Consider the following 20,160-nt stretch of genomic DNA (forward strand, 5'->3'; position numbering starts at 1 on the left):
TTAAATTTGAGCTGAATATACATTTTTCGGGAAAATTGTCCAAAAAGTCATAAACCCATTGTACTTTTGCCAATTTAGTCTTAAACCTTGCAAGTTTGCCAATTGAATGTTAAACATTTTCACTTCTTGCCAATTGAGTCCAATCGGCCAATTTTGGCAGGAAATCACTAGCGTGGACCCGGTCGGCCACGCGGCGTTAACCTAGACATTTTAAAATAATATCTTAATAATTTTTTATCATTTTTTTCTTTTTTTTTTTCCTTTTCTCAGTTTTTTTTTGGGTTTTGGAGCTAGGGCCGATGAGGGTGACCGGCCGACCCTCGCTAGCTCTGGGCAAGGGCATTACGGCCCTCGCTAGCTCTGGGGCTAGCGAGGGCCGCCAAGCCCTCGCCTAGCTAGATCTGGCAAGGGCATCGTAGCGCTCGCCGGATCTAGGCGAGAGCTCGCGTGCCCTCGCTTTGGCCAGCAAGGGCATCGCGACCCTCGCCCAGATCCATCGAGGGTCGACCGGCTACCCTCGTTGGCCCTAACTCTTAAACCCAAAAAAAAAAAAGAGAAAAGGAAAAAAAAAAGAAAAAAACCATAAAAATTCAAAAAGTTATTAAAATATTACTTAAAAATATCCACGTTAGCGATTTCCAGCCAAAATTGATCGGATGGACTCAATTGGCAAGAAGTGAAAAGGTTTAGGACTAAATTGGCAAAAGTACAATAGATTTAGGACTTTTTGGATAATTTTCCCTACATTTATCCTTGCAAGCTTTCCATCGAGTTCATGGGTCGTCATGAGTAGTTTAAATTAATTGATTACATCTACAGTAGCATTTTTCAAGAAGAAAAGCTGACGTGTTTTACTGAATTTTTTGACTTCCAACAGCATTAGGTGGGAGTTGTAAGGGCAATACCAATATAAATCACAGGGAAGGAAGCATGTGAAAGACTAATTGAGAAACTCGTTTGATTCTTTCGACGAGAGAACCTAGAAGAACGAAAGTTTTTGCACCTGAAAGGAGTTGAAGTCACTGTTACGTAGATCTATAAATTCATCTCACAGAGGTAGCTGCTCTGTTTGATGGATGAACCTCAAACTCGAAATCAGGAAAAAGATGAGAAGTATACTGGACATGAGAAGAGATGCGCAGCAGAAAGATTCAGAATTTCAATAGAAGTAAGAATGAACTGTAAACAATCACTTTAAAATCTGCTTGAATAGTGTATCCTACATTTGTTTATGGCAATGTTTATGGCAACATTTCCATGATCAATAAATACTCAATCTCGGAGATTAGATATACACTGATTTTTACTACTGCTGAAGGGGCAAGAGCGTAGTGACAGATGTGAGAACTGGAGTAGCTTCATGTGGCATAACTGAGAAATGTCAAACGCAGTCCAAAGATTTTCTTGCTTACTTCCTAGTGTGATCATGCAAGAGTTCATGAGCGATCCCTGGTCGCTATTATCTTTGGTGAATCAATCAACTAATACAATACATATGATACATCTTTACAGCAAAGAGTAGGTTGATTGATCATAAATATTCCGTCACAAGACTCACAACATCTATTTTATTTTCCGAAAAGTCATAATGTGTTGCATCTATCTTGCTGAACAGGAACTGAATTCTTCAATAGAAGACGATTCTATTCTTTGTGCTGATGGCTGATATGAAGTGGGAGCCTCGTATGTGCCAAGTGAAAGCTCAGGCATTGGGACTTCTCGCTGAAGAAATCTGATAACTCGTCCAGATTTTGGCCTTCTCTTCGGATTTGGATGCACGCACCACAGTCCCAGCATCATCAAGCATTCCATTTCCTTCCTATCGAAATTCAAACCCAATGTCTCGTCAGCTGCTTCAAGCATGTTTCCAGCAAGGTAGAGCTGCCAAACCCACTTGTGTAGGGGAACGTGAAATTCTCCTTCCTGATAGGTCCTCCTACCGCATGCGATTTCTAGAGCCACGACCCCATAGCTGAACATGTCGGATTCTTTAGTAACCTTACCTTCACTCAAATATTCAGGTGCCAAGTAACCATATTTCCCTATCACGTCCATCATTTGTGTCCTGAAACGGGGGTCAACGAGCTTAGCCACTCCGAAGTCTCCGAGCTTAGTGTTGAAGTTCGTGTCGAGTAATATGTTGGCGGCTTTTATATCTCTGTGGAGAACACACTGCTCTAGATCTTCATGGAGATAGTTAAGGGCTACTGCCAGCCCTGAAGCTTGTTGGGATTTTGGAACCAAAATCCCATAGAATTGAATGAGAAGTGTGTGGGTGAAAGTGTCCCACATAGGGTAGAAGAGAGATGGGAGATGGGTTCAAATAGTTGAGCCTCACAAATGGGTTTGGGCCCCAAGGGGTACCCCATTTTTGTGGAAGAAGCGCGCCGCCGCCGCCGCCGTCCGGCCGGCTCGGCTCGGTTCGGTTCCGGGTCCACTCTCTATCGGTTTTTATTTTTTTTTTCGAACAGACACGTTGTTTAGAATTTATTTATTTATTTATTTATTTTTGGACAAATAAACATGTATGTTCGTGAGGTTCGGTTCGCCCGAACAGAAAACCGAAGCCCTTCTCGCGACTGTTCATGAACCGAACCGGTTCAAGCGAACCTTCGCTACTATTCACGAAAACTCGCGACTCTTCATTTTTCGTCACTTGAATAAGACCGAACAGTTTAGTTCGGAATAGAAATATCACTTCGTGGCATTCATTTTTTCCAGACGCACTCTACGCATATTCACTTCATCATTGTCATTTGGTGCGATTGTTCTGCAAAATTGCGTTCGTTGGAGTCCTCCGAATACGTACCGCTCGGAGGAACGAGATCCGTTCTATCCTGGGAGACGATTGTCCAATATCCTCGGTGCGATTGAGGGGCCAAATTCGTCTTAAGGACACGACGTTAATTCGTTGGGCTCGGATCAACATTCTGCTTATTTGGTTGTACTGCTTTCAGGTTAGTTTTTTCCTAACGTTTGATTTTAATTTCTGATATACGAACTTAGCCGACAACAATCTTAAGACGAATTTCGCTTCGGTTCTGTTCGTATATTCTTATGCGTTGTTCATATCAAATATCATATTCCCGTTTCTTTAATTCGAACTTTTGTATAGTTCGTATGTTCCTTGTCATATCGTATAGAATACGATTCTATTTGCACATTCTGTTCGTTAACGAATTTTTCGAATATTGTTCATATTAGAAATTTTCAATTCTGTTCGTGAATATGGTATGTGTTTATATTTCAGAAATGGCTTCGGCTTCGACTTCGGTTAATCCTGTTCCGAATCACGGAGAAAAGCCAGAAAAGTTCAATGGTACGGATTTCAAGAGATGGCAACAAAAGATGTTGTTCTATCTCACGACCTTGAACTTGGCTAGATTCCTCAATGAGGATGGTCCTAAATTGGACGTTGGAGAGACAAATAAAGAAAAGCTTGCTGCTGTGGATGCATGGAATCATTCTGACTTCCTGTGTCGCAACTATGTCCTCAACGGTCTGGACAATACTCTCTATAACGTATATAGTCCGCTAAAAACGGCTAAAGAGTTATGGGATAGTCTGGACAAGAAATACAAAACCGAAGATGCCGGATTGAAGAAATTCATTGTCGGTAAATTTCTGGACTTCAAGATGGTTGATTCAAAGACCGTCTTAAGTCAGGTTCAAGAGCTTCAAGTGATTATGCATGATATTCATGCTGAAGGAATGACTCTAAGTGAGACATTTCAAGTGGCTGCATTCATTGAAAAATTGCCACCATCCTGGAGAGATTTCAAGAATTATCTCAAACACAAGAGAAAGGAGTTGTCACTTGAAGACTTGATTGTTCGGTTGAGGATAGAGGAAGACAATAGAAATTCCGAAAAGAAAGTTGGCAGCAATTTGGCGGTCTCAAGGGTCAATGTTGTTGAAGAAGGATCAAAACCCAACAAGAAGAGAAAAATGACTAGCAAGTCTCGGAGAGGGATTCACCCAAGGCCGAAGAAGTTCGTTGGCAAGTGCTTCAACGTGGCAAGTCCTGGACATCGAGCCAAAGACTGCAGAGCCAAGAAAAGACAGAAAACTCAGGCTAATGTGGTGGAAGAAATTTCCAATGGTGTTGATGATATCAATCTAACTGCCATGATATCCGAGTGTAATATGGTGGGAAATCCCAAGGAGTGGTGGATTGATACTGGAGCAACTCGTCATATTTGCGCCAATAAATCAATGTTCTCATCTTACATGCCTATGGAAGGTGATGAAAAACTCTACATGGGTAATTCATCGACCTCTAAGGTTGAAGGTGTTGGAAAGGTTGCTCTAAAGATGACATCTGGGAAAGTTGTGACACTAAATAATGTGCTACATGTGCCAGACATACGCAAGAATTTAGTGTCCGGATCTCTTCTTAGCAAGAATGGCTTCAAGTTGGTTTTTGTATCCGATAAGTTTGTACTCTCCAAGAATGAGATGTATGTAGGAAAGGGTTACCTCAGTGATGGTCTTTTCAAGTTAAATGTAATGACTGTTGTACCCAATGTTGTTATGAATAAAGCTGTTTCTGCTTATGTGCTTGAGTCTCCTAATTTATGGCATGATAGATTAGGACACGTTAACTATAAGTCGATAAAGAAATTAATGAACATGGGATTATTGCCAAAATTCGAATGTTCTAGTGAGAAATGCCAAGTGTGTGTTGAATCTAAATTTTCTAAGCCTCCTTTTCATTCTGTAGACAATAGAGTCTCAGAACCTTTAGATTTAATACACACAGATATATGCGATATGAAATCAATACCGTCAAGAGGTGGTAATAAGTATTTTATCACATTTATAGATGACTGCTCGAGGTATTGTTATGTTTATTTGCTTAGTAGCAAAGATGAGGCTGTGAATGCTTTTAGAATTTATAAGTCCGAAGTTGAAACTCAGTTGAATAAGAAAGTTAAAATGATAAGAAGTGACAGAGGAGGTGAATATGAATTTCCTTTTGAGGAAATTTGTACTGAGTTTGGTATCGTTCACCAAATGACTCCTCCTTATACGCCGCAATCTAATGGAGTGGCAGAAAGGAAAAACCGGTCTTTAAAGGAAACAATGAATGCATTGTTGAATAGTTCCGGTTTACCACAGAATTTGTGGGGGGAAGCTGTTTTGACGGCGAATTTTATTTTAAATAGAGTGCCCCACAGAAAAACACAACAAACTCCCTATGAGAAATGGAAAGGCAGAATGCCTAACTTGAATTATCTCAAAGTGTGGGGGTGTTTGGCTAAGGTTGCGGTTCCTAAGCCTAAAAAGGTTAAGATAGGACCAAAGACTGTTGATTGTGTTTTTATCGGATATGCTCAGAATAGCAATGCATATCGTTTTCTTGTTCACAAGTCAGAGATCCCAGATATACATGTTAATACGATAATTGAATCAAGGGACGCTTCGTTCTTTGAAAATATATTTCCGTATAACATAGTATATGAGCCAATTGATAATAATAAGAGGTCTCGAGATACTATATCTAGAAATGATCCAATTGAGGATGAACCTAGACGTAGTAAAAGACAAAGGACTTCCACGTCTTTTGGACTCGATTTCTTAACGTATCTGTTAGAGAATGAGCCTCGGACATTCAAAGAAGCTGTGACTTCGCCAGAAGCCCCGTTCTGGAAAGAAGCTATCAATAGTGAAGTTGAATCCATCTTGTCAAACCATACATGGGAATTGGTTGACCTTCCTCCTGGTAATAAACCACTACAATGTAAGTGGATTTTCAAGAGGAAAATGAAAGCGGATGGTGCTATTGATAAATATAAGGCTAGGCTTGTAGTAAAAGGATACAAGCAACGAGAAGGTCTTGATTATTTTGATACTTATTCACCTGTTACTAGAATTACATCCATAAGGATGCTAATTGCCATAGCAGCGGTGTATAAGCTTGAAATCCATCAAATGGATGTTAAGACGGCCTTCTTAAACGGAGATTTGGAAGAAGAAATATATTTGGAACAACCCGAAGGGTTCATTGTTCCAAGTCAAGAGAAGAAAGTATGTCGGCTTATCAAGTCACTCTATGGATTGAAACAAGCACCGAAACAATGGCATGCTAAATTCGACCAAGTCATGTTGTCGAATGGTTTCAAGATCAATGAGTGTGATAAATGTGTATATGTTAAGAACACTCATAATGGTTTTGCCATTTTGTGCTTATATGTAGATGACATGCTTATAATGGGCAGCGATAGTGAGGTTGTTAAGGCGACCAAACGCATGCTCACAAGTAAATTTGATATGAAAGATATGGGGGTTGCAGATGTTATTTTAGGAGTTAAAATCCATAAAACATATGGAGGATTAACTCTATCACAATCCCATTATATTGAGACGATTCTTGGAAAGTGCAAGAATCTAGATATTGTACCGGTAAAGACTCCTATAGATGTTAATTTACATCTTTCGAAGAATCTTGGTGAAAGTAAGGCTCAAAATGAGTATGCTAGTATACTAGGCAGTTTAATGTATGTCATGAAGCTGTACTAGGCCGGACATAGCTTGTGCGGTTAGCAAGCTAAGTCGATTTACAGTTAGTCCAAATGAAAATCATTGGAAAGCAATGAAACGTTTATTGGGCTACTTAAAGCATACTCAAGATTATGCTTTGCATTACACAGAATATCCAGCGGTACTTGAAGGATACTGTGATGCAAATTGGATAACCGGCACTAAAGACACAAAATCGACAAGTGGATATGTATTCACACTTGGGGGAGCGGCAGTGTCTTGGAAATCATCCAAACAAACTTGTATTGCTAGATCCACTATGGAATCAGAATTTATTGCTTTGGATAAAGCCGGTGAAGAAGCAGAGTGGCTTCGAAATTTCTTGGAAGATATTCCTAATTGGCCTAAACCAGTGCCCGCTGTATGTATACATTGTGACAGTCAAGCGGCAATAGGAAGAGCAAGGAATGTCATGTATAACGGTAAGTCTCGACACATACGTCGAAGACATGACACAGTAAGACAACTTCTCTCTAGTGGAATTATCACCATTGACTATGTGAAGTCAAAAGATAATATTGCGGATCCATTGACAAAAGGCCTAACTGGAGAGATGGTTGCAAAAACATCAAGGGGAATGGGTTTAAGGCCTATAAACAAGTCATCATAGCGGAAACCCTACCTAGTTGACTGGAGATCCCAAGATCTAGGTTCAAAGGGACAACTAAGTTATGAAGACAGTGTAGAGTACTGTTAAATTTTTACTCATTCCCTGATGAAGACAGTACTAATATGTGAAGGTTAAGCAAAAGCTTTTAATGATTCTGAATTGAGTATGTGATATACTATATGTTCAGAAATCACCTATGTGAGTGTGAAGTGAGGGCCGCTTCTGTGAGAATTGAAAAGGCCGAATTCTCTAAAACACTCATGAGACCAGGCGGTGTTCATGGCCAAAACGAACACAACAGTGAGAACCAATTTTGTTCGAGAAAAAATTGTGTGATTTCTATTGTCTAGGCTTACACCAAAGGTCGACGGTTCAAAGACATCAAGTCTCGATTGACCGAGTAAGTCCGATAGGTTTCACTAAGGAAAGTTCAAGGTCTCGGACTACTTATCCTGATGCAACGTTTTCTCATGGAATAATCGCACATTGCATCTCATGCATACACAAAGAGTCATGATATCTGAACTTCTCATTCATGTGGGGGATTGTTGGGATTTTGGAACCAAAATCCCATAGAATTGAATGAGAAGTGTGTGGGTGAAAGTGTCCCACATAGGGTAGAAGAGAGATGGGAGATGGGTTCAAATAGTTGAGCCTCACAAATGGGTTTGGGCCCCAAGGGGTACCCCACTTTTGTGGAAGAGAGAGGACCTACGTCAAGCTAGGTCGGTCCACCTCCCGCGCGCGCGCCGCCGCCGTCCGTCCGGCCGGCTCGGCTCGGTTCGGTTCCGGGTCCACTCTCTATCGGTTTTTTTTTTTTTTTTCGAACAGACACGTTGTTTAGAATTTATTTATTTATTTATTTATTTTTGGACAAATAAACATGTATGTTCGTGAGGTTCGGTTCGCCCGAACAGAAAACCGAAGCCCTTCTCGCGACTGTTCATGAACCGAACCGGTTCAAGCGAACCTTCGCTACTATTCACGAAAACTCGCGACTCTTCATTTTTCGTCACTTGAATAAGACCGAACAGTTTAGTTCGGAATAGAAATATCACTTCGTGGCATTCATTTTTTCCAGACGCACTCTACGCATATTCACTTCATCATTGTCATTTGGTGCGATTGTTACGCAAAATTGCGTTCGTTGGAGTCCTCCGAATACGTACCGCCGGAGGAACGAGATCCGTTCTATCCTGGGAGACGATTGTCCAATATCCTCGGGTGCGATTGAGGGGCCAAATTCGTCTTAAGGACACGACGTTAATTCGTTGGGCTCGGATCAACATTCTGCTTATTTGGTTGTACTGCTTTCAGGTTAGTTTTTTCCTAACGTTTGATTTTAATTTCTGATATACGAACTTAGCCGACAACAAAGCTATCTTGTACCTCACATCCCATGGCAGACTTTTTCGAGTTCCAAAGAGATGATTATCAAGACTACCATTAGGCATATATTCATAAACAAGCAAAAACTCACCTTCCTCTTGGCACCATCCAATGAATTGCACCAGATTTCTGTGTATCGTGCGGCTTATTATCTTCACTTCGTTGATGAAAACCTTTTCTAAATGTTTGGATTCTGCAAAGATTCTTTTGACAGCGACTAGGCGATCTAAACGATTCAAAAATCCTTTGTAAACTTGGCTAGACCCTCCTTGGCCTAGTCTTCGATCATTTGCAAAGCCATTTGTAGAAACGAACAACTCTTGATAAGAGAATTTCAGTGGCAATGCTCCTATCTCTTTGTCAATGTGAGTCAGAGCCCGAAACTCACATTTTTCCTTCATCTTGATCATAAATAAGCAAGAACCTATTGAAATAACCAGCAAGAGACATGCTACGGGAACTGTGATAAATGTTATCAACCTATATATCTTACATTTTACCCCTTTTTTTGTTGTATCTGTTGATGTGGGATGTACAACATCCAAGTTTGAAGTGAACTCCCATGAATGGAGGATGTGTCTGTCCACATCCATGCCATACGAAGCTGAAAATCCAATTGCTACTGATTTAGGAAGAACTTTAGCAAGATCAATTTGGCAAGAAAGTGAGGAACTTTTGTTATCTGGAGAAACCAGCTTGTCATCAAATGACCAGAATACACTAAGATTCTTGCTAGTGGAATTATAGGTCACCATAACATTAGTTGCACTCCCGTTGTGTGATTTAGCGTTCCAACTGGTGTATTCAAGCGACGAGAGTGAGTTATTGTTGATTCCAATGTGCTGCCCTAGAGGATCAAATTCCAAGTTTGAATAAGTATCAAACTCGACCATGACAATTTGGTTCCGAGGCCCATCATCAACTATGCTTGCATTGAACAATCCTAAATATGGACCACCTGAGTTAGGGGGGATTGTGAAGCCAACAGGAGCAAGAAAAAAGGCCATGCTATCATTATATCCACTGGGCTCAACAGTGGTGATGGTGAATGAGAAGCGAGTAGAGAAGTCTGCTTGTCTCCCTGTAATAGAATCCCATAGATCCATGGGTTTGGAATACTGAATGCGGCCTACTAGATAGTATGGTTGTGGGAAAGGGCTCTCGGTTAGTTCAACGGATCCATACAAAATTCTCGCAGCTCCTTCAAGGAGTATGTCGCCTCCATTCGCGTCAAAGCTACTTATATTGAAGGAAAGAGAACTAACAAAGGGGATAGCAGGATGGTAGACAAGGGAGAAAAGGATTAAGAGAGTGCACCGAGAAAGAGAACAAGACATGGTTGTGGGGAGAACTGTATTTCTATAACTTTTTAAAGATGAGGTTTGCACCATTCAACATGGCTTGAGTTGTTGTGCTTTATAATGAACCGCATATTCCTAACACCAAATTTTGACCCATTTCACCAGCTTCTACGCAGTTTCTGCCGAACTCCTTGGACAATTTTTGACCCATTCCTAAAACTAATTTTTGACCCGTTCACTAAGAAAAATCTCTACTCGGTCGCTTGGTCTTTCTCGTAACTCAAATAACGTCGCTCTGCATAGTTGCTGCTTTTGAAATGTCACGTGGTCCCCATTTACATCTGGAAATGCTCCGCGAGAAAAACCGCGTGTAAACATTTTCAGCTGCTTTTAGGGTTCAATTGTCGAGCAAATCGAACCTAATTTCTCAATCCATAAGAAAATTGTGCTGCCGAACAGTGTCATTTGATTTGTATCTTAGATGATGGCATGTAAGATGATTTATTCCAAAATAAAGCCGCATAAGATTTCCATGCGACACAAATGATCAACGCCATTTGAATTATCGATTTCTTTACAATTGTGGCACTTTATTGATCGCTTGGAAGCTTATAACATCAAAATGAGCACAGTAAGAGAGTTATGACACTATTAATAGGATTTATCGACCTGATTTTCTTTCACCTAATCAATGTAATCCCACCCAACTCCAGTTGTGCCTACTTAGGATTGTTCGATTGGCTCAAAGAACCAAATTGTATTTGTCGAGTTCGACATGTTTGGAAATAGAGAATTTGAGCACCGTGGATCATGGCACAAACAACTCCCCTTCTGTCACACCCCAACTCCTACAAATACAGAGACCTTAACGTGTTTTGGTCATTCGATGACAACACAGCTTTGCTCGACTATAAAACCAACTTTTCACTTTCCTGCCCCATTGGTCTCATGAAGTACTTTCCTAAAAAGGCCCTAATTGGGTTTGCGTCTTCTCGGGACATCCATCAGCCAGACACGACATCAATTCGTGGGAATTTACTTCAAACAGCATCCCTCTGTCAATCAAATTGCAAAATTCTTCGACCAAAAAAAACTGCAAAATTCGCATGTTGACAGACAGTTCTTGTAGCATGTCTGTTGCTACTAATGGCTTTGCAAACCGTAAAATGTGGGTTTCCAAAGTCAAAAAGTCAAAAGGTGGAAAAGCAAAAAGAAAAAGAAAATTGGACGTTCAACTCATTAAAATGGGAAAAGCAGAGGCCGAGAGAGACCGAGACCCACGGAGAGGAAAGAAAGGAAGAAGCAGAAGAAAAAGGACAAAGAGAGTCGGCTTTGCACGTTACGGAAGCTTCGTGAGTCTCGGCCTCTCTCGGCCTCTCCTTTTTCCTTTGAATTAATATCACAAAAAATTTTAAACTGATACATTTATGATAAATTTATCTTAAATTATTTTTTTTATCATAAAAAATTCTAAACTGATATGTTTATGACAATTTTACTGGGAAGTTGAGAAATAATTTGGGGTTTTTTGTGCTGAAAGAAATAATTTGTAGTAAATTTATTATAAATATATTAATTTAAGATTTTTCGTAATATTAATCCAAAGATAAGAGGAGAGGTCGAGAGTGACTGAGCCGTGAGGTGTACGTGCAAAGCCCACTCTCATTGTCCTTTTTCTTCTTCTTCTTCCTTTCTTTTTCCTTTCTTTCCTCTCCGTGGGTCTCGGTCTGTCTCGGCCTTTCCTTTTCCCATTTTAATGAGTTGAACGTCCAATTTTCTTTTTCTTTTTGCTTTTCGACCTTTTGACTTGTTGACTTTGGAAACCCATATTTTACGGTTTGCAAAGCCATTAGTAGCAACAGACAAGCTGCAAGAACTGTCGTCAACATGTGAATTTTGCAGTTTTTTTTGGTCGAAGAATTTTGCAATTTGATTGACAGAGGGATGCTGTTTGAAGTAAATTCCCACGAATTGATGCCGTGTCTGGCTGATGGATGTCCCGAGAAGCCGTAAACCCAATTAGGGCCTTTTTAGGAAAGTACTACATGAGACCATCACCTGGGTCGCTTCGATCGTTGAAAGGCCAGATCTAGGTTGCCCGGTGATCGCGCAACCTTGTCGTTGCCTCGCCTAGTGTCGCACATCCTCCACAGCCTAGCGTCGCGCATCCTCCATGGCCCTCGCCTAGGTTGCTTCAACTGACGAAGGGCCGGATCTAGGTCGCCTCACTATCGCGTGACCTCAGCGTTGACTCACCTGGCGTCACGCATCCTCCACAGCCCTCCCCTGGGGTCGCTTTGACTATCGAAGGGCCAAATCAAGGTCGCCCTGCGGTCGCGTGACCTCGGTAGCCTATTGTTTGGTGTGACACGATCAATCTCAGGTACCACACAATAGCCAATGCGAGAAAGTTAGGGTGTTGATGGATTGGGGCTTTCGGATTGAGGATTTGCAAAGAAACGGGGATGGGAGAGATGCTGCAAACTCAAGCCCTCTCTTCAACGAAGGAGATGAACAGTGCCATTGTTTTTCTTTTCCCTTTTTATTTAATTTCAAAGTAATTTGCAAAAAACAACACCAAAAAGTCACTAACCAAATGCATTTGCTTTGAGCAAAATACCCTTGAGCCAAAGAACCTTCGGGAAATGACTTTGCATTTTCTCAAAGTTACCCCTAGAGTAGGAGAAGCGACGAGGTTTCTTTGGCTAGAAGTCCCAGTACCGGAGCTTACATTTAACGCGTGCGAAGAACCTAGTTCGTATCACCATCTGCAGAAGATTGCATTGTCCTGGAGTCCCTCGGTCGATTTTCAGCAAGATATATCTTGGCTTACAACTATGCAGGTACAAGGTACCTTGTGGGACAGAAACCGGAGTGTGTAATTTTTGGCCGTGATCCAAATTGGCAGTATGAAAAAGATTTCCATGTAAATTACAAAGTATGCATCAAATATTCCTATTGTTTGACGTGTTCTACAGGCACTCTCTCTCTCTCTAAACTGTAGATCAAGTTCATCATCCTGTAGAACTGTTTCTTCTTCTATGGTAGTGCAAGCATCCAACAGTAAGAAACTAAAGCCCCTTCACAGGATTTCGAAGACGCTTATACACATGACCTACCAACTAAGGATAAGAGAATCGCAAGACTTCCTGATTTTCAGAGAGATCGTTCAGGATTCTATGGAAGTACTGAACTTAGTACATCCACACCATCTTGATGAGGAAAAAGCACTAAAGCATGGCGACATACATAATGGCTGTACAAAATTCAGAGCCGTAAAGGTAACAATGATCGGAGTAGGAATCACGCTTACGCAGTAGGGTGGATACATTACATTGAAGAGCGAGCTCAGGTCCATACATTCCGACTATACACAGTCATCAGCTAAGCTGAGGATCTAAATCCACAATAAGCAAACTGAATTTAACAAGCAAGATTAGACAAGCCAGGCAAACCATGCTATAAGCTCCACCTCTCAACTAGCAAAGCTGGAGCTCAGACAAGACTATTACATCTTGTCCAAAGATATATGCCTCGTGAGACAAGACATTCACTTCTTTTTGTCCAGGAAGCAATGGCAAAGAAGTTCCTATAAAAATGGGAAATGTCTTAACCTTGAATGAGATTGAAATTGATCATTACCTAAGCGGCAGGGTAATTTTAATATTGCAATACAAAATTCAGTTCCCACTCCCCTAACAATATTTGCAACAAGTTCCTCGAGAGAGTAGAGAATGGAAACATTAACTTTAAAATACCATAAATTCTTCAATACAACCAAAGAAGAAAGAGTTCGGACACACCGGCAGTGCTTGTGGGTCAACTAGGGCAGCACTATTTCCTTTTAGTTTGCTCTGGGCGTCGCCCATTCAACACGAAGGATGAGGTTATCATAGCCATATCCGTTGAGCTTATTGATGGCCCTCTCAGCATCCTCTTTGTTTACGAAGTTGACAAAACCGAAACCTCTGCTCAAACCTGTCTTCTGATCAATCGCAACATACACACGACTAACTGGGCCAAATGTGCGGAACAGTTCAAGCAGATCGGGCTCCCGAGTGTCCTCCGACAAATTAGTTACACGGACAGAGTTCTCTTCATTCCTACGCCTCATCTCCGTCCCGGTTCTCTCTGCCCCTGCTCTCATGCTCGGAGGCACATAAGCTCCCTTAGTGCTTGTTGTCTCTGCTGTCGCAGGCTTGTCAACAAAAGTCTCAACTGGTTGAGCAAGGTCCTTGTACGGACATCTCGATGTCCAATGATCACCCTTCTTACCGCAAGTCCTGCAAACCATGAGAACAGCACCTCCTTTCCCAAGCTGAGCCAAGTTATCCCCAGCTACCTTTGATTCTTCAGCTTTAGTACCTGTCATCAAGATCTCCTTCTATTAGACAAAGAACTGACCAACTTGGCCCTATAAAGATTCCTTCAAGAAACAATTTCACTTGAGATTGCTAATTCACTCCCACTTAAAGCTTTATCAAACTGAGAGATTTCATCAGCAGGAAAAATGCCAAGTACATATGTCCTCACCATGAAATACAGATAGAATTTACTCAAATTTTCCACATTGCTTTCTCCAGCAGTCGATTAAGAGATCAGCTGGTCAGGGAGATCTAATTCAACCCCAATAGAATATCAACTAATCAAGATGTAATTGGACAGATTCAGGAAGACAAACTATCAGATTTCTTCTCCAGAAACAATTGAATTGACTGTAAAAGAGATGTCTATGGAAGAAAATCAATGGAGTTCATATGCTGAGCACCAACTATAGATGCAAATTCAATCACAAACTCCACAGAATAAGATCCCACAGTTTTGCAACATAGTAATACGTACCTATATACGCGCACAGAATCACAGTCATAGAGAGAAAATACCGGAAAGAAGAAAAAAAAAAAAGACTAGGACAATACCAGGAGCCCTAGGCCTCTCGAGCAGTATCTCCTCGGTGGACACCATCGTCAATCGGGCACCGACGTCCTCGTGGACGGCGTCCCCGAACTTCGCCCAATTCCGGCGCTCCACCGCGCTCTTGCTGAGCCGAGCCTTGGCGAGCTTCCTGACCCGGGTGGTGGTGGTGATCTTCACCTTGTTTCCGTCCTCGTTGAACTTGTACTCGATCACCTTCTTGATCCCGTTCTCGTCGGGGCCGACCACCTGGCGGGGCGGCAGCAGGAAGTCCAGATCCTCGCCGTCGTCCTCGTCGAGCTCCCCCCACCGGAGCTTGCTCGGCTTCGCCGGCGCCGCCGATCCGTTCCTGTCGAACGCCATGCTGTAGAGCTCGAGGAGAAATCGAGCGAGGTCGGGTGGCGACGGTGGAGTTCTAGGGTTTTGTGTGGCGAGGACGAAGGAAAGTCGAAGAGGAAAAGGATGAGGAGGAGGAAACGATATATCATCGTTCGGGCGGGCTTAGATGACGTGTTCGGGCCCGTAGAGGCTGGTGGATCAGGGCCTGTAATAGGAGAATGCTTTGTGACGGGCGGGCCGGGCATGCGGCCCACTTTTGTACTCGGGCCTGCTTATCGGGCCCGATAAAAACTTTTTGTTCTGCAAGACGGAATGGCATGACATAAATAAGATAAAAAGAATAAAGCAAGGATTCGCATTAGGATTTATTTTTATTTTTTTGTAATAAAAAAACGTTTTCAGTGACGCGTTGTTTCCTCGTATGGCGTCGAAATCACTGCACACGTCCACTTCAAAAATTATCTAACCATGAAATAGCACTCATAATCCTGATCTCGCTCTTTGAAGAGAAAGTTATTGTAGGATGGTATGAGTGTATTTATATGATGCGAAGAGCTTCACCTTGTTCTGACAAATCAGGGGTACGACCTCAGAAACCCGGTTTCTTGGAGATCAAGAGACAACTATGCAAGTCTTATGAAAACAATCCAATTCGGTGCTTGGATTCTTGTGAGTGATCCTAACTCGGAACAGTATACACGTGATCAATGGGATTTGAACAAGTGAGCACCGACTTGTAAATTGAAAATTTTCCGATGCTGACGATAACCATGAGTATAAAGCCCCACTTTGTTATATCCTTTAAAAAAAATCGTCATATAAAGAAGCCATGTGGGTAATATGTGTCCGAGTCAAGCTAAAGAGGTGGCTGGTCCTTGTTCGGCAGATCAAGGGTTAATTGACGAATGAGTGTTACGCATTGGTCAATGCAATCACAACATCGCTATAAGACATACATAGGACCTTGACCATTCTCTTTCTGATTTGAATGAAAGCCAGATTGGAACCGAATGGTGGCACATAAGGAGATTCATCATGATATGAAGTTGGTAAAGAATAGACACACAGAGAGAGGAGGAGAAAAAGAGCGAAGAAATGGTTCTACTTCTACCCATGTTCTGATGCTGGTCATGTGACAATTACATATGGTCATAGACAGACCAAGGCCACAGAAATTTGGTTTTTGGCTCAATTAATACGCGTTGTTAATAAGTTTTCTAACTGACAAGTCATTGCATCGCAGAACCGACTATTGTCACAGCGAAATCTCTTTTGATTTCTTTACAAGATGAAGAAGGTTCAGGGTATTCTAATACTAGCGAACAAAGTCATTTCTACAAGCATTATTAGACCTTTGTCTTAAACAGCCAAGAAAGCAAGCATCAATGATGAGTCATTTTTTTCTGATGAAACCCACATGCTTTATATCTAATTTAAGCTAGAAAGATATCGAATTGGCATACTCAAATCTGACAAAACTAACCGATCACATCTTAAGCTCGACGGAATTTGAGTGCTAGCTAACTAGACCCAGAGTTTATCATACTCTTTACTCCATCCGGTTTCATTCATTTGTGTGTCCTGATGTAGCATTTAAAACCTATAACAATATTTTCAAATTGGCTTATGTCCACTAGAACACACGTAACTTGGGAAGTGAGTGACTCCTATATGTAGCAAACTAGTAAATCACTAAATTGAGCCCTTTTGATCAATTTAGAAAACTAGTCATTAACCACACCGACAGCCCAAGAAACAAGAGTTGCATGACCGTGGTCACCTTAATTAAACCCTAATTGTTACCCCCTAATCGAGGCTTTAAAAGTCCATGTCGGTCCACGTCCCCCCAGATCTTATGGCTCATATTCCCGCAAAGTAATAGTGAATTGTGCACCTCAAGATACACCAACGAAAGAGAGATCTCCCAAGCTTCTCTCAGCAGATACATCCTTTTCCCCTTTACTGATCTGGGTCATTGCAACCCTTCCCTTTACAGCCACAAGACTTGCGCGATCGGCATCAACATGTTCGATAGAAACCCTAATCATAAAGAGAATTCGAGTTGGCGGGCCGAGAGGGTTCGAGATCGTCGACATACACGTCTTTCAACACAGAACTATCGTCGACATGTATAGATTTAGGAGCGGCCAACCTTACAAAAAAGGGAGAAAAAGGGTTTGAAAAGGGACAATCAGGCCATAACCTTTAGGTAACATACTTCGGCAGTACGAGAATATTCTGACCTTAAGCCGCCCAATACCTTAAAAAGAGGATCTTAACCAAACGTAGCCATAACTTGGTACGCGGTCAAAGGGTGACAACCAAAAGAAAGTCAACGCCATTTCTTGTGTTAGGTTATTCGCATGAAGGTAGGCATCTATGAGTACAGAAGCTCCTCCAGATCCAAGTTCACACTTCTCTAGCATCGAACTCCTAAGCAAGGATCATCCTAACACGGTCCTGCGCTGGATTTCGACCTATAATACCTAATTACTTTCAGTGCCCATTTATTATCTCCGACGAATAAATGAATAGATTAAGGGAAGAAACCGTAATGAAGGCACATGTTGGCAGGCGGATGACCAGAAAAACAAGGAAACGAAAAGGAAAAATCAGAGTCAAATTCGATATTAATTGAAGGGTGGCATGTTCGAGACCCAGATCTGATTCTCTACTTTGCTTTGTGGTCAATGATCCGCCGCTAGAATCGGACTAGATCAAGAAAGCCTTTCTTGATGGTTGTTTGTCTCTCTAGAATCCAAGGTGGTTTCGTGCTTCTTGGCGATATTATATTAGAAATTCTTAAAATCCTTTCACAGGACAGTTACGTGCGTTGGAAATAATTGTGATATTACTATTGATTATTTTTATCTCTCAAGGTTACACGTATATCTCTCTTAATTGTGTATATCTTGATTTCATTGCCTTAGATAACCATCTCTTGAAGCCTATAAATAGGCCAATGTACTCTTCATTGTAATACCTCGAAATGTAAACACAAATTTTTTAGTTCGCCCTTTTGCATTATTATCAAAGCATTATTATCTTGTGATGATTGACATTTTACTTCGAAAATTAAACGAAGTCGCGAATTGACAAGTCGAATCACAATGTAGCTCGGGAAGCCACAACATCTCAAGCCAAAACTCTGCATGCTCACGACCCGATTCATATGATGTCCTAGACTCAAACAATTAATGGGTCATCTAGTTCACGTGTATTGCACATTATATACATGGAGAATAGTGATTAACCTAAGCATTGTCAATTCAATGACACTTTACGAAGTCGCGAATTGATAAGTCAAATCGCAAAATAGCTCGGTGAGCCACGACATCTCGGGCCAAAACCGCGCTTGCAAGTCATGACCCAATTCACATGATGTCCTAGACGCAAACCATTCATGGGTTATCTAGTTCACATGTATTGCACATTAAATACGTGGAGATTAGCGATTAACCTAAGCATCATCAATGGCAATGTTGGCTCTAGGTTGATAGTTAGCATCCTGTTTCTTCTGGAGTCCCGGTTTAAATGCTTCATAATGAGAAGATGGTCTTGATCTGGAATTGCCATACGGTCAAGATTTAACCTAATAAATTACCAAAATCCTCGCCCAAAAAGAAAATTACCAAAGTCAACTTAGATCTGAAGTCAACATTTTCGAGCTTTAGGGTTTCTTAATTAACTTTTTGGCCACAAAATAAAAGAAAATTAAAGTTAGATGGCTTGACAGAGGAATATGCTCCTTCACTTTTCAATTTCTTGATTAGCTTGCTTGCAAGCTGTACTAGATGAGCCAACGGACATTCTTAGGCACAATGAGCGTGGCTCAACTTTTACCCACGTGCGAAACATTTCCTAAACGCTTCCTATTTTGTACTAGCTTAGTGTGAAGTTGCATGTGACCTCCGTCATATAATGCAATTTTTATAATGTCTTTTTCGATTAATTTTTTTTAATTATAATGAATCCGTGATGAATGGTGAGCTCTTGGAAGATTTTCCCGTGATTTTTATATTTTCTTGTTCCACCCTCGTATTTATTTCTATGTTGTTCCTTCTTGAACAAGAAATCTTAAAATAAACAAATTTGAAATCCCAACTTATCTAAAATGGAGCGTATTCGCAATCTTTTTGGTTATATATCCTTTTTTTCCTTTTGAAATCCAATCATTTTAAATGTCGCTTACATGATCCAAGAACATCCATTTAATTGTGAATAAAAACGACAATAATTATCGTAGAACAACAAACTAATAATGCATGATAAGAGGTTTTCTTGAGTTGCTATCAAAAAATGATTGATTGAAAATCATAACTATACCGGATAAGGAAATCTGCATATTCTAAGATGAAGATAATAGTGGAATCGGTAAACAACCTAAATATTTTTTAAACTCTCTCTTATCGATTTCTCTAAGATTTGTCAATCTTATTAGTAAAAACCTCTAGAAAAGTTGAAGCAGTCTTTCGTTGCCTTGTCAAACGAAAAAAGTCACTATCAGAAAGCTCAATTTACTAAAAACACTAGTATCACGCCCATGGATTCTCATATATAGTATTTGGAGAGTTTAAGGTAAGTTATCCACTGTTCCAATCAGATCCGGAAAATGAGAAATCAATAAAAAGAAAATAAGTGGATCCGAATTGCATCGTGACTATATAAGCTATTCTTTATGAAATGATAGTCGCACACTTTCATGCAACAGCCATAATTTTTTATTAAAAATAAAGAAAAATTAATTAGCTAAAACAAAAATCACAATCATATCGCCCAATCATCATCAGCCTGCCTTTTCTTTTTCCCCTATAAAGTCCACACATTTTCCATAAAAGAGGAATATTATCAACAACTGCTCTCTTTTTTTGGGTTAATTAAAAAAAAAGCATCAATTTTAGGTCGAGAGACAATTTTGGCCCAAACTTTTTTTTGTTCCATAAAAAAGCATCAACTTTAGGTCGAGGGACAATTATGGCCTTAACTTTTTTTTGTCCCGTAAAAAAGCACAAACTTTAGGTCGATGGACAATTCTGGCCCGAATCTTTTTTTGTCTCGTAAAAA

General features: G+C 40.8%; 2 protein-coding genes across 2 annotated transcripts; both read right to left on the reverse strand.

Moving 5' to 3' along the window:
• Positions 1 to 1,317: 1,317 nt before the first annotated feature.
• On the reverse strand, positions 1,318 to 9,910 carry LOC115672989 (L-type lectin-domain containing receptor kinase IX.1-like). The gene is made up of 3 exons (XM_056304937.1): positions 8,528 to 9,910; positions 4,278 to 4,279; positions 1,318 to 2,216 (listed from the first exon to the last, which is right to left on the reverse strand). Exons 1-3 carry the CDS (start codon positions 9,877 to 9,879, stop codon positions 1,600 to 1,602), a joined length of 1,971 nt encoding a protein of 656 aa, XP_056160912.1. The 5' UTR covers positions 9,880 to 9,910; the 3' UTR covers positions 1,318 to 1,599.
• A 3,542-nt stretch (positions 9,911 to 13,452) lies between these two features.
• Positions 13,453 to 15,209, reverse strand: LOC115673221 (uncharacterized). The gene is made up of 2 exons (XM_030595320.2): positions 14,763 to 15,209; positions 13,453 to 14,208 (listed from the first exon to the last, which is right to left on the reverse strand). The coding sequence occupies exons 1-2, from the start codon at positions 15,118 to 15,120 to the stop codon at positions 13,688 to 13,690; spliced, it is 879 nt and encodes a 292-aa protein (XP_030451180.1). The 5' UTR covers positions 15,121 to 15,209; the 3' UTR covers positions 13,453 to 13,687.
• Between the last annotated feature and the right edge of the window lie 4,951 nt (positions 15,210 to 20,160).

Source organism: Syzygium oleosum, unplaced genomic scaffold (genome assembly GCF_021117445.2).
Source record: "Syzygium oleosum isolate NSW1041296 unplaced genomic scaffold, Sole_v2.1 Sole_v2.02, whole genome shotgun sequence".
NCBI classification, from domain to species: Eukaryota; Viridiplantae; Streptophyta; class Magnoliopsida; order Myrtales; family Myrtaceae; genus Syzygium; species Syzygium oleosum.